At 48.8% G+C, this 16,517-nt stretch overlaps 7 protein-coding genes across 8 annotated transcripts; 3 read left to right on the top strand and 4 right to left on the bottom strand.

Annotated features, from left to right (window-relative positions):
- Window positions 1-773: 773 nt before the first annotated feature.
- On the bottom strand, window positions 774-1,787 carry TrAFT101_007515 (uncharacterized protein; the record flags this gene model as incomplete). The annotated part of the gene is made up of 3 exons (XM_024908464.2): window positions 774-794; window positions 875-1,572; window positions 1,661-1,787. The coding sequence occupies 3 exons, from the start codon at window positions 1,785-1,787 to the stop codon at window positions 774-776; spliced, it is 846 nt and encodes a 281-aa protein (XP_024759386.1).
- Window positions 1,788-2,443: 656 nt separating this feature from the next.
- Window positions 2,444-5,609, bottom strand: TrAFT101_007514 (uncharacterized protein; the record flags this gene model as incomplete). The annotated part of the gene is made up of 4 exons (XM_024902000.2): window positions 2,444-3,214; window positions 3,276-3,753; window positions 3,822-4,957; window positions 5,013-5,609. The coding sequence occupies 4 exons, from the start codon at window positions 5,607-5,609 to the stop codon at window positions 2,444-2,446; spliced, it is 2,982 nt and encodes a 993-aa protein (XP_024759387.2).
- A 188-nt stretch (window positions 5,610-5,797) lies between these two features.
- Window positions 5,798-8,130, top strand: TrAFT101_007513 (uncharacterized protein). 2 transcript variants are annotated; one of them, XM_024905363.2, is made up of 6 exons: window positions 5,798-6,080; window positions 6,137-6,177; window positions 6,250-6,340; window positions 6,399-6,481; window positions 6,536-6,665; window positions 6,728-8,130. In XM_024905363.2, exons 1-6 carry the CDS (start codon window positions 5,906-5,908, stop codon window positions 7,996-7,998), a joined length of 1,791 nt encoding a protein of 596 aa, XP_024759388.2. In that variant the 5' UTR covers window positions 5,798-5,905; the 3' UTR covers window positions 7,999-8,130. The 2 variants fall into 2 exon arrangements, with proteins under 2 accessions (XP_024759388.2, XP_065984186.1); XM_066128071.1 differs by having other exon boundaries at window positions 5,798-6,177.
- Window positions 8,131-8,273: 143 nt separating this feature from the next.
- On the top strand, window positions 8,274-9,197 carry TrAFT101_007512 (uncharacterized protein). The gene is made up of 5 exons (XM_024902001.2): window positions 8,274-8,325; window positions 8,432-8,593; window positions 8,699-8,808; window positions 8,872-8,989; window positions 9,048-9,197. The coding sequence occupies exons 1-5, from the start codon at window positions 8,301-8,303 to the stop codon at window positions 9,092-9,094; spliced, it is 462 nt and encodes a 153-aa protein (XP_024759389.1). The 5' UTR covers window positions 8,274-8,300; the 3' UTR covers window positions 9,095-9,197.
- On the bottom strand, window positions 9,139-11,277 carry TrAFT101_007511 (uncharacterized protein). Its single transcript, XM_024902656.2, has 4 exons — window positions 10,804-11,277; window positions 10,158-10,720; window positions 9,792-10,034; window positions 9,139-9,732 (listed from the first exon to the last, which is right to left on the bottom strand). Exons 1-4 carry the CDS (start codon window positions 11,017-11,019, stop codon window positions 9,207-9,209), a joined length of 1,548 nt encoding a protein of 515 aa, XP_024759390.2. The 5' UTR covers window positions 11,020-11,277; the 3' UTR covers window positions 9,139-9,206.
- Window positions 11,278-11,879: 602 nt separating this feature from the next.
- On the top strand, window positions 11,880-14,739 carry TrAFT101_007510 (uncharacterized protein). The gene is made up of 3 exons (XM_066128070.1): window positions 11,880-12,479; window positions 12,556-13,579; window positions 13,656-14,739. Exons 1-3 carry the CDS (start codon window positions 12,057-12,059, stop codon window positions 14,372-14,374), a joined length of 2,166 nt encoding a protein of 721 aa, XP_065984185.1. The 5' UTR covers window positions 11,880-12,056; the 3' UTR covers window positions 14,375-14,739.
- PRP46 (pre-mRNA-splicing factor prp46) lies at window positions 14,583-16,513 on the bottom strand. The gene is made up of 3 exons (XM_024910684.2): window positions 15,272-16,513; window positions 15,024-15,188; window positions 14,583-14,935 (listed from the first exon to the last, which is right to left on the bottom strand). Exons 1-3 carry the CDS (start codon window positions 16,416-16,418, stop codon window positions 14,850-14,852), a joined length of 1,398 nt encoding a protein of 465 aa, XP_024759392.1. The 5' UTR covers window positions 16,419-16,513; the 3' UTR covers window positions 14,583-14,849.
- Between the last annotated feature and the right edge of the window lie 4 nt (window positions 16,514-16,517).

The following is a 16,517-nucleotide window of genomic DNA, read 5'->3' as shown; positions in this document are numbered from 1 at the left end:
ATTAATGGCGACATGCGAGATGGGCGATCATTTTGGCCGCTTGGAATCCCGCATAACGTTGCTGTAACTATGACATTCGGGCCCTCGCCGTCATCGCCAGCCGCTACTACATAGTAGTATGCACTTCTCTGCCTCTTTCCGCGTACTACTAACTACTAAAAAAAATTACAATCCAGTCTAAACCAGAAAACCCACATTCTACCCCATATAAAGCGAGTTGTTCCTTGCGATTGTTGGGCAAACTACGCCAAGGGGTCTGATGTGCTAATCGAGGAGGCTGATGGCGACAGCCCGAAACCGCCGACTTCCGCCATCTGATCCCCGCTGTTTTTTTATGCCAGCCTAATTTTTTTTTTACTTCTTTGTTTCCTCTTCCTTTTTCTTTGTAAGCAGTAGATTGATATGTTTAGTAGTGTTTTCAAGTGTTTGTACGTCATGGTTCATACCGATGTGGAGGTCTGCAAGATGCAAAGCATTTCAAAGGCTTGATTCTAAACGCTATAAAAGACAATCCTTCGTCTACTCTAAAGCTCTAGGCACTAAGCAAGTACCATCTATTATCTCATATGTCCAACGTATACCATCATGCAGTGTATAGGTATGTTGGATCTTGTGTTATCCGATGCCTCCTGTCGCTTTCCCCCAGATAAGTATTAAAAGAGCAATGCAAAATCAAAATAAATAAGAAACATCCCGCATTTCTAATTCCCAGCCACCATCGTCATCCCGACTGCTCTCGACTGCTCTCAGCAGCCCGCTGTCCATATAAATGCTCATACAATTGAGGGCATCAGCTGAATAATCATGTCAGCGCTATGCATTTACAAAAAGCAGAAGAAGAAAAAAAAGCCATTCAACAGAGGGTCAAACTTACAGCTGCATACTTGGGCGAGATAAACAGCCCCTTCGCCTCGACCAAGACTGTCGGCTTCTCGCCCGGCTCCGGCAGCGTCTCGATGCTTCCTACAGACCACGCCTTGCGCCCCTCAACTTTGGTCGTCGTTCCGCGGAGCACCAGGAAGCTATTTGCCGGCGTAGGCTTGCGATAGTTGACCTCCAGGTTGGCCGTCACGGCAATGTTGTGTGGCAGTGCGCCAAAGCATCCTCTCGCCATGCCTTCGTCAAGCATCGTGGCCAGGAATCCGCCGTGGACGAGGCCCGGGTGGCCGCATACCTGGTCTCCAATGTAGGAGATGCTGACGATGGACTTGCCGCCGTCCTCGATGAATGCGATCGGCGGCACGACCATCTTGCCGTTGCCCTGCAGGACGCCGGCTGTAAGGCTCTGGTTGCGGATGCCGTTCGCCATCTTCAGGTGCGGCCGTGACTCCTTGAACTCGGGCCGTGATCTCAGCTCCTTGACCAGCGGGTGGTTGTTGATTGTGTCTTCGATGCGCTGGATCTCGTCGGTGTCGGGCACAAATAGCGTCGATGTCTCGGCGTCTGTGAAGTGGGAGAAGCCCTGTTGCACCATTGAATACCATGTTGCTGCTGCTCCGATGCTGCCAAATGCGACGCCATATACGATCAGGCCGAGACCTCGACCGATTCGTCCCTTGGGAGCTGCCGTAGCTGTGGGGGGAGAAGAAGACCCCAGTGTTAGCCAACCTTTCTGTATGCCGCTGAATGAACCAAAAAAAAAAAAGTAGTGAAAACTCACCTTGAGCAGCTTCAGCATAGCATCGTCGCTGACCAACCCCCTTAATCGCAGCAAGCGGCGACTGTTGGCCACTTCGAGCGATTTGAGCGATTCGGCGCCCGCCACGAGCGACTTGTTGACTGAACATTCTGCCAAATGTCTCTTTGCCTTTTTTTTTAATTCTCCTAATTTCACCTTTCTGCACACGTCCCCTCTGTAACAGAAACAAGACAAAAGAAAGCAAACAAGAATTAAAGAAGCCAGGAAGATTGTATTAAAAGAGCGGGATTGCCGAGGCAAATGCGATCCGATTGCGCGCCTAAATTAAGGCCCTTCGTCACGCCTTGGCTGGCGCATTTATTTGCCGATAAGATAAACTGATATGGCTTATCGGTGGCTTATTAGCCCGATTCTAGCCAACCCTGCGGCTTAGACCCATCGGCATATCCGAACTCGCTGTGGTTGAAGAGCCGCGGATATAATTTCCTCATCTGGCTGCCGTATTATTCATCGTGGCTGCGATGAAAGTAAAGAGCGGAAATCCATCAACAATGTGTGTGGTATTTTTTTATAATCACGAAAAGATGGCATCCATGAAGATTTTCACGACGTACATCTATCGTACATCTATCTCAAGCTGCCAAAAAAAGAGAGAGGGAGAGAGAGGAACAAAGAAAGAAAGGACTTTCTAAATGCCACTTCAATATCACTTACACCAAAAGGTTCCAAGATTTCGTAGACACTAGTCTTCTCGCTGCCTCAAAAGACTTCTTTTCCCTATTATTAACATCTCTTTGTCTATTTTTACAAGTCCTCTTCTTCTCCCGCCAAAAGCTCTGCATAATCATCCACGGACGCAAATGTCGGCAGGCCCTTGAGCATCTTCCTCCTAGCCTTGCGCTTGTCACCCTTCTCCTCGTCTGACTCGGCCACATCTGGAGCAACCAGGCCATCCTCTTCATCGTCATCTTCCTCGTCTGAAAAGTCATTGAATTCCACACCCATGTCATCCTCGTCGTCCTCATCCTCATCGCCATCCAGTGACAGGGCGGGTGAGGAATCGTCGTCAGATGCCATATCCAGCTCATCCAAATCGTCAAAGCCAGCATCAGAAGCATCTTCATCAATGTCGGGTTGAGCATTGACGAGTGCCTTCCAAATTTCATCCTCTTCCGCATCTTCGTCTCCATCTTCTTCACCTGCCGCGCGTGCCTTCTTAGTAGATTCCTTGGGCTCTTTGGAAACGTGCTGGAAGTATTTATGGAAGAAGACATCTTCGGCTGCCACGTCATCTGCCTTCTTATTCCAGAATGCAGCAGAGTTGACTTGGGTTGTAGATGCGCTGGTACGACCACCACCGAGCCAAATATCACCAATATCCTTGGCAGCCTTAAGAGGCTGCATAATAGAAGCACCACGTGTATCTGAAGCCTTCGCGTTTCTGTAGACAAACTTATCCAGGAATTTGATGAGAGTGTGACTCTCCATGTCGGGCTTCATCATTTTCTGATTTCTATCCAATAGCGCAGAGGCGAATTTCTCAACGGCAGGATGGAAATGTTGTTGAATAGGGACCTAGCAGAATAGGTTAGTCATTCGTGGTGCATATAGTGTGACGGTAAGAGAGTGAACATACTAATTCCCACAGACAGCTTCTATGAGCGTTGCTGTGTACAGGATCCCTTTTGCGCCCATCGTATGTCGGTCGATCCTCAGGCGCCTCGTCATCAAATACTGATTCTTCCGGCTCCTCAACCAAAGTTGAAATATCAGGGAAGGTTTGCCTTAAATGAGAGATAACGTAGAGCAAACCGCAGACAAAGGGGGGCTGATGGAGGCCTGATACTTGCAGCATTCGCTTTGCAAAAGCCTTGACTCTTCTCACATCAACATCATTCTTCAGTGCTCGTAGTAACAGGTTCAAGTACAGTGCCTGTTTTGAAGAGCTTATCAGACGTGGATCCAGGAGCGACTCGTACAGCGTCCGATAGAAGCGATCGCTGCCGAGACTTCTTGTCGTAGAGAGATGTTGAATTAAGAGTAAAGCTTGGATGCCGGTGTTGAAGTTGGCAGAGTGCGCAATCTTGAAGAGGGTATCAAGATGGCGTTCCAAACTAGGGAGAAGTTCATTAGCATCCATACATGCTCAGCATAGGATAAATCGTTTTTAAAAAGTACTTACACCGTATCATTAGTGCCTACAAATGGTGCGGCACGGTTCACACCGGTCAACAGGGCAGACACAAGCTTATCAGCCGCCTCGGCATCGGGAACTGGAGGGGCTGCAGCCTTTGCCTGTTTGCCCTTCTTTCCAGATGAGCCTTTGCCAGATTTCTGGGCCTTGTTGGGTTCATCCTCTGTGGGTATTCCAAGCTTTCCGGTTTTGAGAATTGTAGCGAAAAGGCCAAAGTAGATACGAAGAAGAGACTCAGCTACTGCCGGCTCTTTGTTTGAAAGAATAGTTTGGTTGAGGGTGTTGATGGCATAGTAACGTGCGCGATGATCCGCCGAAGGTCGAAGGAGAATCTCCTGTTCTATTGTTCGCACGATAATCGGCTTCATACCAGGATGTGAGTTTTGCAGCTGCAAGAGAAGATATGAAGCTCGGGAAGAAATCTTTCGGTCGCGATCGCCAAGCTTGTTTACCAAGAGGGTGAGAAGATTTGATTCTTGTTCCGGCTTATCCTTGAGCAAGGCGTAGACAAAGTCGACGGCTCTCATTCTTGAATATTCGATTTCATCAGAGCACCAGACTTCCAAGAGCTGGATCATTTTGAAATAAGTATCCTTCAACCAGTCTTCGTACGCCCAAGAGATCAAATGAGCTTGCGTAATTTTACCGGGAAGCGGCTGGCTTGGAGCCCAAGTTTTGGCGGAAGCCCGTTGGAGGGAGCCCAGCAGCCCAGGCTGAGCTTGGAAATTCCTCAATCGCCGGTCTGATGGCAACACTGTGCCGGGGCCGAGCATATCCACGAGTGCTCCTATAGCTCCAATGGCTTGGGCTCGGCTTTTCTTGGAAGCCAGATTCATCAAAGAATCGAATGCGCGAATGTTGTGAACGGGAGACTCTTGACAAGCCAAGGTGAGGGCGGAAATCTTGTCTGTAAGGGTACCAGATGTCATGATGGTAGCGAGAAATTTGTGAGATGAGGACGCAAAGATGGTTGTTCTGTATTTCGCCGCCTCCGTCTCCAAAAGATATTTTCCGTGCTCTTTCAGTGAGTTTATGGCCGAAATGAAGGGACCAATGTCATCGACTTGAGGTCCAGGCAGTTGAGCCAACCTGGCAGCGTGCCAGTCCGCGCGCGGCTCGAAAATCTAGTTCACTAAGTTAGTTGTCAGAGATGCCATTGACTCAAGGATATGAACTTACCAGGCCTTCAACCCTTCGCATTTCGTTCTCTGCAGGTCCTTTTTCTTTTGGGGCTTTGGAGTTTTCGCTGTTGCCCTTGTTCTTGTTCTTGTTCTTGTTGCTGACCTCCTCCTCGCTGTCATCATTATCTTCCTCTTCCTCTTCCTCTTCTTCTTCCTCTTCTTCCTCCTCCTCCTCTTCATCGCTAGCATCATTTGGCATAATTCCGGAGAAACCAAGTTCCTTCGAAAGAGCTGCTAGCTCATCCTTCAGGCTCTTGTCTACCGGTGCCTTTGACCCTGAAGCAACTTCATCATCAGATGCAACTTCATTGATCAGGTGCCAGTCCTCTTCATCTCCCCCCAGGGCCTTGATCTCGGCCAATAAAGCATCCTTATCATCGCTGGTACCGTTCGTGGCCGGTGCGCCCTCGGAATCGCGCTGCTTTCGGTGTTTCTGCTTGCCAGAGGCTTCAGTAGGCGGATTCTTTCGCTTTTGTGAATTGCCGTTCAACTTGGCTTCAATTTGAGAAGTGATCTGGGACATCCCATTCTGAAGGCGAGCTGCATCATCATTCGAGCGCTGTGGCCCTTTGCTTTTCTTGGAATGTTTCGCCATAGCGCAGATGCCGCTGTCTGAATGGTAAAAATTGGCGACTTCAAATTTCAGATGCAGAGTGCGATGCAGTATTTTTTGAAATATTTCTTATCTTATCGCCCCATCAAAATGCGGGCGTTTATCGCGGCTACTTTTTAGCGCTGCGCGTCTAAGAGACCATCTCATTGTCTTGGACCTGACACTCGCCTCTTCATTGGCCGTCATATTAAGTCTCGTCTCATTGTGAGATGCATAATCAACATCGTTCTGGATAATTATGTAAATTCTAGAATGGAGTGAAGTGCCAGTCGCTGAACATGCATGCTTCAAATTTGATCTACCGTGGTGGACTTCGCCCACTAAAAGCTGCTCAAAGCTCGAACCGCATCCGAGCCTTCTCACAGCCTTTTTTTGCTCAGTCCGCCCGGCTTAGATCAACCCTGTCGAAGATATGGGTTCCCACCGGTGGTGTCACTGCCACTGAAGGCGAAAGTATGAAGCAATTTGCATATCAGTTTTGGAGTCATGTCGAGCTAATTGCTCGGTAGCTGGTCATGGCAAGCTTATCCGAGCCGGATTTCTTCGCCAGGTAAACATATCCTCATATCGCGCTTCTTCTACTTCTTCAAAATAGGGTTGCTAATCTAGCTCGTTAACCTAGGCACAATCTGGAGTTTTTCAGCTTCTTCCTTTGGGCCTACGAGTTCAAGATAAGATCGAGCGTCTCGTTGACAAGCATATGCAAAGCATAGGTTAATAACCTCAAAACTCATTGAGAGTATCTTTCAACTCATAAATATCTTTATATAGGGGCATCCAAGCTTGCTCTCTCGACTCTCACTACTGAAGAACTATGGCGCAAAAGTGGGCGCTTGGATAAAGTCTCTCCTGAGGTATGCTACCGTTTACAACTATTGTTGGCATCTCTTTGCTAATACTCAACCAAGCTATTCCGGCTCAAAGATCGCAAGGATGTGCCTATCATGCTGTCGCCAACGCACGAAGAGGAGATCACATCCCTCGTCGCAAGCACTTTAAAGTCATATAAAGACTTGCCTTTGAAATTGTACCAGATTAGTATGAGCCTCTGAGCCTAGGTAACTGTTGTCATATCTCACAGGCCCTAACTGATCTCATAGCACGAAAATACCGAGATGAGATCCGCCCGCGACATGGCTTATTAAGATCTCGTGAGTTCATCATGAAAGACTTATACACATTCGATTTGACCCACGACTCTGCTATTGAGACCTATCGCGACGTCGCTGGCGCCTACTCCGCTTTCTTCTCAGATTTGAAGCTGCCGATATTAGTAGCCGAAGCCAGCTCAGGAGACATGGGCGGAGAACACAGCCATGAATACCACCTTTCTCACCCCATTGGAGAGGACACAGTCGCAAGCTGTAGCAATTGCGGTTATACCGCCAATGATGAAGTTGCTGCTGCTCGGTCATCTCGAAGAATTGATGGTGCAATCTCATCGTCTAACTTTGGTCTCTGGCGCGGCATCACCAAGGACAGGAAGACTTTGGTAAATGCGTGGTACCCGAAGATCGGAGATTCGCCTTCTGAAGACAGTTGGAATATCCATGCTGTCAAATCAGTTGTTCCAGAGCTAGACACAAGTGTCAGTGACGCCGCACCATTCTGGAGTGAAGCTCTACAGGAGGCAAAGGGACAGAACGGTGAACTTCAGCTCCTAAACGTCATCGACTCGAGACTGTCAAGAGCTTTTGAAGGCCTCCAAGATGAGCTCCCTCTGCTTCCCGCAGATCTCACAAATGGCCATATCCCGCAATCATCAATATCACAAACACCAACGGGCATTGACTTGAACCTTTTACGCATTGCGGATGGCGACGGTTGTCCTCGCTGTGAGTCGGGAACGCTTGAGGTTCATCGCGCACTGGAGTTGGGCCACACGTTCCTCCTTGGCACACGCTATTCCGAGCCACTTGAGGCATCTGTAGCGCTGCCACAAAACCCAGGAGTCCCAGTCCCAACCCAGATGGGCTGCTTTGGCATCGGCGTCTCTCGCATTCTCGGTGCCGTAGCGGAACAACTGACCGACGATAAAGGTCTCAATTGGCCTCGAGCTATTGCGCCATTTGAGGTAGTCATTATCCCAACATCTGGTGTCAATGAACAGACACTAGATTTTTACGACAGCTTAACAAAGGCTGAAAGTTCGGCGACGGCCCTGGACGTCGTTTTGGATGACCGCAAAGAAGCATTTGGATGGAAAATGCAGGACGCCGATATGACGGGCTATCCCGTTGTAGTCGTACTTGGAAAAGCCTGGAGAGAAAGGGGTGTGTGTGAAGTACAATGCAGGAGACTCTTTATAAAGGAGAACGTGAAGGCTGAAGAGGTGCCCCAGTACATTAGGGCTCTGCTGGAGCGGCTATAGCTGTAAAGAAGAGCAGTGACAGAAGAGTCGCCAAATCTCCCATCCAGACCAAAAAGACATTAAACAAACAATTAAAAAAACCACAAATGAGGAAATGTTTATAAATTACTCATCCATGTTAATTCTTGTCGCGATAAAATAGCTGTGCTGTGAATTGAGCTGCGGTTCCATATCCTCGATACAAGAATCGCCAGCCCCTCTACAGTCATCCGCATAGCGGGCTTGCTTGGAGGGGCACGACTCCCAACGTCCAGCTTGGCCAAGCTTCCACTATACCGCCAGAACAAGCACCACGAGCAGCCATGTCGAGCGGCCAGAAAGAAGCAAGTAAGTTTTCTTTCGACTTTCTTCCTTGCCTGCTGTTCTCCCCAAGATTTTTTTTCCATTGCGCAGCAGCAATAGCAGCAGCAGCGCTAACTCCAGCATTTTCTAGTCAACCTCGACACCCTCGAGCCCCAGCAGCTCGCGCAGGTCAAGAAGCAGCTCGAGGAAGAGCTCGAGCACCTCACCAACTCCTTCTCCCAGCTCCACGGCGCCCAAAACAAATTCAGAGAATGCCTCCGATGCGTGCAGAGCCGAGCCGCCGATAGCCAAGGTACATACAAACGCCCCTGGGTAACCGACGAGTCGCGCAGAGAGGAGCAGAAGAGAAGAAGTCGCAGAAATGAAATGAAATGGTGCTAAGGCAGCGATTCAACAGGCTCGAAGGCGGTTTTGGTCCCCCTGACCAACTCCCTGTATGTAAGCGGCGAGTTGACGAGTACCGATACGGTTCTGGTGGACGTGGGCACAGGGTTCATGATTGAAAAGGTCAATTGAGCTTCTCTACCTGTAATCTCTTTGCCGGTGAACCCTCTGACTAACCCTCTGCAGAATTTAAAATCAGCTGAGAAGTTTTACAACTCAAAAGTCAAAGAGCTTGGCGACAACTTGAAAGAACTGGAAGGCATTGTTCAGTCGAAACAGATGAATGTCCGCACAATAGAAGAAGGTACGTCTGCACAGCTCGACTAAACTATCTGCAATTATTAACCATAGGCACTTGGTAGTTTTACGGCAAAAAATAATGGCTGCTCAATCAGAAGGCCAGAGCTGAGAAATATAGCTAAGGAGAAAAAAAAATTGAATAATGAATTGAACCGCGTAACGTATCTATCTATATGGCCAATGGCCGCTCGCATCAGAAAGCCCTATTCTGCATCTAGCTGCTATTCGTCCTTTACTTCATCCTCTTCAGGGTCCTCTACAGGGAAGTGTACCTGCTGCTGGACCTTTAAAAAGTTCTCAAGGAACTCCAAAAATCTATTCAAGATATCAGGATCCGTCCCAACCCAGATATTCCTCAATCCTTCTCCAAAATCCTTTCTCTGATCAACTGGATTAACTTGATTCATTGCAGAATCCCAGTGTTTGCCATAAAAGTCCATTTGCCATATAACCTTTTGCTCTGGCGCGCGGGTTTTGAGTCCTTGCCACTCCTGTGTCATACTTATCTCCAGCACGTAGGGACTGTCTTGAAATTCTGCGATAAACGATGTCTTCAGTCGAGTGAGGTAAATTTGGTCTTTCCAGTCCCTTGGGTCTTTGGTTACTACTACCTGAGAGGGTAGGAGAAAATTGTTCTCATCTTCGTTGTAGCGGATGTTGTGCCTTAGGGTTTTGAGTAGTTCTAAGAGATCTTTCGGGACACTTTCATATCCCCACGTTTCTGCATGAAGGCTCCAATCAAGCATCCTGACGCATCTTGTATCAGTACTCCGCGTGCCCCTGATGGCATTTTATAGTAAACTTACATATCTGGAGCCGTTACTATCCAGTCGATGTAGGGCCTTGGGTGTCCATTACCAAGCTTAGCTCGGGATAACGCGGACTCATCGTTCGACCAGTTTTCCACCACTAATTCTTTTCCGTGCATCATAGTGAGAAACAAGGTGTACGTGCGTCTCGTGCTTTTGTGATCCAGACGAAGGTCACCGATGCCATCATATTCCAGCATACGGGTTATAAAGCTATTCGCAAGACGGTATTCTCTAAAGCTTCAAACATAGTCAGTAGGAGTCAAACGAAAAAATTGAAGAACAGGAAGAGGAAGAAGAAGAAGAAGAAGAAGAAGAAGAAGAAGAAGAAGAAGAAGGGGGTTGCTTATTTGAGAGAATTACCGAGTAGTAAACGGAAGACCACAGCGGCGTGAGTAATCTTTCACTAGAATTACGTATTCATCCCAATTGACTAGATTTGCTTGGTCCTTCTTGAACCTCTCGACACAAAGGAGCCCAAAAGACAAACGCATCTTGATTTCACAAGTGGCGCTCTTCAGACATTTTGTAGCAGCCTGAATATGTGGGCGTAGCTCTTGGAGAATTGCCGCCGCAGTTTTTGGTATGTCATTAGGCTCGGTAAACTGCCTACTTACTCGAGGCCTTTCATGAGGATAAAGTCGTATACGAGTGTCTTCGGTTATTCTCGAGCTCTTCTGGGGGATTATCACCCAAGTCAAAAGGTCTTTTGATATGCGCTCGTCGTGAAAGGTTTGGTTGAGTGTATTAATAGCTGCTTGGAGATTAGATACGGACTCGCTGAAGATTTTGAGGACGCTTGGATTGGTTGGCCAATCCCGAACGATCCAGACTTGATGCCGTTTCCGAATATCGTCCATTCTCTTATCGTCTGCCATAAATTCCGAGGCATTTATGTCCCAATTCGGGGACGTCACAAACAGAGCCTTGTATAGTGTCAGTGGCTTTCGTGCAATTGGCATTGATTTGAGTATATAAGGGTAAGACGAAGGATATTGACGCCACTTACTTCTATCAAATCTCTACCAGCAGGCGGCTGGCCACGATAGTCTCCGGCGGCGACGGCGGCGGTTACTTGCCGCATACCATTGATCTGAGCTTTGGCAGATGGCATTCTCTTTGCCGAGACCCATTGCTTCTTTGGCCCTTCATTCTGTCGATTTGGATTTTGGAAGTTTTGATGTCTAGGAGGCCGAGAGCTTTCCCGACCCTTGCCTCTATTCATGTCGGCTATTCGCAGTCAGAGTTTCTAGAGCGGCTTGTAGACTAGAATGGACTTGGTGGCGGATAGTCTGAACGAAGGGCAAGAAAAAACAAAGCAGAGAGAGAAGAGGAGAGAAGAAGAGGACTTGCACGCTCTGTGGTTTCAGAAAGAACAAAGGGCTGGTCATCAAGTGCCAGCAAAGCTGGATATATGTGTGTGTCCTGCCGAAATGGGAGGCCTGAGGCAGCTCTATGCCGACAAAGAAAGAACGGAGTCAACAAAGAGTGAAAGAGAAGTTGGCGGCAGGGGGCATCTGCTGGCCAGCAGTGAATCACGGCCAGAGCGGCTGCCAGCCATTCCATCTGCACGTTCCCATTTGACAAATTGCGTTGACGTCGTGCAACAAATCAAAGCTGCGCTGGCAATAGTACGGCTGGCTATATGGCTCATGGAATTTATTATTCTTATTACTATGGCCTTCATCATATCAATGGTAGAATGGAAAATGGCCTCGAAACCGGTCTCAACAGTGGCGTGGAGCATGTAATAATAGGTAATAATAGTAATAACAGCTGTGTGACAGAGACGTGGGCGCAATGCTTCACACTGACAGGCCATTATCATCTCAAAGCGCTTCCACGAGTTATTATTTGAGATGATTCAGTCGCTCCAACATCTCTAACTAGAATAATATCTAAAATGATAATGATTTGCATTTCTTTGTCTTTATAGTACTGGATGGTGTGCTTGGAGAACCTGTGTAGTGGAAATATGCATCAATTGACTATGCACATATCGAGTTCTCTCCGGCGCGTCTCCCAAAAATCCAGACGCGTTAATTGATCCAGGCTACTAAGCTACCCTACTAAGTGCTCGTTGCGACTTGCTGAGCTGCTGCCAGCTCCATGTTTCAATTCTAGATCAATCAAGAATGGTCACTGCTCTGGTTATTTTTCAAAGATACGACAGCTCATAAAAGACACCATCCCCCCGGTTATCGAGCTGCTCAGTGGAGAGTCTATGTATCTCTGTTCATCCTTACCCCAACATTCTCTCCAATGACCGCCCAAACCACTCCTCAAACCAACACTCACTCGTCTCGAGGGCGCAAACGTGCTTTTTCTACTGCAGTGGCTAGCGATGATTCAGACGACAATTCCGAAGCAGAGGAATCATCATGGGAATGGCTATACAGCACCGAACAACCAGATGTTGTTGGCGAAAAGGGCGACGGTGATCGCAAGAGGAGGAAGGTCGCGGCCAGTTCCAAGATTGTCGGGGCTCGATATGGCGATTTCGAATGCCGAGTCGGGGACACGGTGATGCTCAAGGCGGGCGATGCATCCACTGGAACATGGGTAGCCATCATCTGTGATTTCCGGGAAGACAGCGAGACTGGAGAAATGAGTGCCAATTTTATGTGGTTCTTGACAGAGAAAGAGATTCGTAACACAGAGAGGAAGCGAAAAGACTTCCATTGGGTATGTATAGTCGCTATGCTATGCCCTTGTTTCGTTGGAGCAAGTTTAATTTTCATTCTTTTAACCATCAATCTAGAACGAGCTGTATATCTCGCCATCGTTTGACGTAAATCCCCTGGCGTCGATCAATGGCAAGGCCAATATCATGTCCCTAGATGCCTTCCTCAGTGCGCATCCCTCCGGAAAGATATCGCGAAATTCACCTGACTATGGGAAAACATTTGTGTGTCGACGTGGCTGCAACACCCGGTCTACCACATACACGGATGAGTTCGTATGGGAAGAGATATATGAGAATGGGGAAGACGTATCTGCTTTGAAGGACTTTGTGGAAAAGAATACTAAAACAACCCGTCGAAGAGCTCGAGCTCAGTCACCACCAGAGGGCGACGGCACATATCTACCACCTCAAACACCAACCAAGACCGGCAGAAACTCAGCGACAACCCCCAAATCAAAGCGAGGACCGAGGAGTGGCGGAAAGAAACTCGAGTTTACACCCCTAGCCACCAGAAAATTGTCGCCCAGCCAAGTTCAATCTTCTCCGTTCCAGATTGCACGTTCACGCCTCCATGTCTCCGCAGTTCCCTCCAGCTTGCCTTGTCGTGAGGGAGAGTTCTCGTTGGTGTATTCACATCTAGAAGCCGCCATTACTGAGGGTACTGGCAATTGTATCTATATCTCCGGGACACCAGGAACTGGAAAGACAGCCACGGTGCGAGAAGTCATTTCTCGCCTTGAAGAAGCCGTCGGCTCAGACGAACTGGACGATTTCATATTTGTTGAGATTAATGGCATGAAGATTACAGATCCTCACCAGGCATACTCGCTGCTATGGGAGGCTCTCAAGGGCGAACGAGCAAGCCCCGCCCAGTCTCTTGACCTCTTGGAGCGAGAATTCAGCAATCCTAGCCCGCGACGTGTTCCATGCGTGGTGTTGATGGACGAACTTGATCAACTGGTTACGAAAAATCAGGCAGTCATGTATAACTTTTTCAACTGGCCAACGCTCCGACATAGCCGTCTTATCGTCCTCGCAGTTGCCAACACAATGGATCTTCCAGAGAGAACGCTAAGCAACAAGATCAGCAGTCGACTGGGTATGTACAACAGAAAGCTTATACCTGTAAGAAAGAAGAAGAAGAAGAAGAAGAAAGTCTAACAGTCACAATATAGGTCTCACTCGAATAACTTTCCCCGGCTACAATCACGATCAGCTTATGAAGATTATCCAGTCTCGTCTTGAAGGCGTACCGGGAAATATCGTCGATGCAGATGCCGTCCAATTCGCGAGTCGCAAAGTAGCTGCCGTCAGCGGCGACGCCAGACGAGCGCTGGATATTTGCCGTCGAGCGGTTGAGCTGGCGGAGAGCGATGCTCCGGGCGATCCAATGACCCCGAGCAAAAGGGCAAATGATAACGGGATTCCCGACCAGTCTCGGCGTGGAAGAGTCACCATCTCCACCATCAAGAGAGCCATCAATGAGGCCACGACCAATCCTATACAACAACATCTGCGGAGCCTCCCCCTTACCTCGAAGATGCTCATGGCGGCGTTGCTACTGAGGATCCGAAGATCTGGTCTGGCTGAGACGACTCTTGGCGAAACGCTGGATGAGCTTCAGCGCTCCACAGCTTATGCAGCCCGTCCACCCCCTGGCATGGCCCAGATCCTTCCTGGTCTCGCCAAGGGGAATCAAGTCGGCCGACGCATGGTAGGACGGCCACAGTACATCCACACGGCAGCCCTGGAGCTGGTTGCTGCTGGTCTTGTAAACTTGGAGGCTCATCGTGCGGATCGGTCAAGCAAATTACGATTGGCCATTGCTGACGACGAAGTGAAGATGGCCCTGCGTGATGATACGGATCTCAAGTCCATGGGCCTGAGTGTATGAATGGAACGCCCTTTCAACACCGTCCGCGCTATATACACACGCTTTGATGAACTATTATGTACACTAAGAGTTTGACAACCGAGAAGGATTAAGGTAGAAGGAAGAAGGGTTTTGATGGATACTATTTTGCACTTTAGCGTGCTGGCGGATTTGGATACCAAAAAATAGCAATGAGATCACGAAGAAGATCAACTTATAGATATATAATGCACCTTTAATGTTTACATTGGCAACGTCGACGCATTTGTTTTACCAATATTACCCCAAAATAATTAGTACATGTGTCGTCTTGCCCAGCCATTCCCACTCCAAGAGATTCAGAAATGCATAAAAAATGCCATATAAAACATGCATCCATCCACCCGCCTGTGATTTGCGGTGCAAGATCTATTATTCTTCCGTTGCCGCTTGATATATATACTTCAAAATCGAGAATTAAGCAACAAAACCAATTATCATTTCCATAAACTCCTGGCTAAAATTTCCTCTGCGCCAATGTTGGCGTCCATTGTATCGGATGCGTCTCCTCTGACGCCTTCTCATCTGGTTTCCATATTTTGACTGTGAGAAAAAAAAAGAAAAAGAAGAAAAAAGTAGTTAGCACACGTATCTCTACAGAAGAAGATAGCACGGAGAAAGAAGCACATACTAGTTTTGTCAGCCTCGCCCGTGATGAGACGCAGTCCAGAGCGGTCAAACGTCGAGCTCATGATGCCTGACTCGGCGTCTAATGAGCCCGGCTGTGCTGTTGTCTCAAAAGATTGGAATCGATGGCCTGATTTCCAGTCCCAGAAGCTCATTGAGCCATTATCACCTAGATTTTAGGAGTTAGATGTCGATCTTGACCTTGATGTGTCTTCTTTACACCGTTGACAAGGAGGATGTGGAGATACGTACCACCTGAGAAGAAAACATTGTTGCTATTTACACTCATAGTGTTGATGATGGCATTGTGGCCCTCAAAGTTCTGCATGAAAGCGCCTTCCGGGCATTTCCACTGCTTGATGCTGCCGCTGCTACCCGATGCAAAGGTAAATTCAGTAGGGTGGACAGCCAAGGCGCGGACGCCCTTCTTGTGGTGGGTGAGAACGCCCATGGTCTTTCCGGCCGCCAGATCCCAAAGCCTGACAGTAGAGTCCAATGATGCTGAAATCACCTGAGGATCTGCCTCTTGGCATTTGACATCTGTCACAGTACCAGTATGGCCCGACAAAACATGGATGTTGCTGCGCGTTCGCATGTCCCAGACTCGGGCAACGCCATCTCGACCACCCGTCACCAGAACATCCAGCGTCGGATGGAGGGCCAATGTGTAGACGCCGCTGAGGTGGCCATGGTAGTGGCGGATAACCTTGTTCGTCTCCAGATCCCAGCACTTGACCATCTTGTCCTCGCCGCAGGAGAAAAGATATGGGTGTCTTGGAGACACAGCCAGGCCACGCACGGTGCTGATGTGTCCCGTCAATGTCAATCGCAGCGATCCCGTCGCGAGATCCCAGATCTTGATCGTCCTGTCGCCAGCACCGCTAGCAAACCACTTGTTCCCCGGCTCGACTGCCAAGCTGCGCACCCACCCCAGGTGGCCTGAGATGACCCTCATCAGCTTCCACGGGGGATGCCATTCGGGCTTGACTTGCTGGATAGCCGGTGATCCTCTGACTGTCAAGCTCATGCTCTGCGGTACCGTCGTTGTCGAGATGGTCGCCTCGTCTCCGTTTGCCTTGGACGCTGCCGATGATGCTCCAGGTCCAGCCTCGAGAAGTTTGGGTGCTTTTCGCGCCGGCCCTCCAGCCTTGGCCGCTGTCTTCCGCAGGGGTTGTTTCGATGGTTGCTTCGCCGCGAGCGCCTCGGGAAGAGTCTGTACAGCCGCGTATTCGGCCTCGAATCGACGCTTCATAACGGCGTCTTCAAACACGCCTTCGAGCTTCTGGCGCTTGCCGTTGGACAATTCCAGCCGAGAGTAAAGATTCCTCGTCGCAGCGGCATTCTGAGACGCGAGCGCACTCATATGGAGCGCGTCCTGCGGCGTCTGCGGCGCCTCCATGGCACGAAATGTAAAGCAAAAAGAATGAGAGAAAAGAAGTTGGGATTTGGAGGTGATTCGCGTATGTCGAACAAAAAGTAGCTGCGAGAGGCGACTTGA

This window comes from Trichoderma asperellum, chromosome 4 (genome assembly GCF_020647865.1).
Source record: "Trichoderma asperellum chromosome 4, complete sequence".
Classification (NCBI taxonomy): Eukaryota; Fungi; Ascomycota; class Sordariomycetes; order Hypocreales; family Hypocreaceae; genus Trichoderma; species Trichoderma asperellum.
This window is presented reverse-complemented; position numbering and strand designations above follow the sequence as displayed.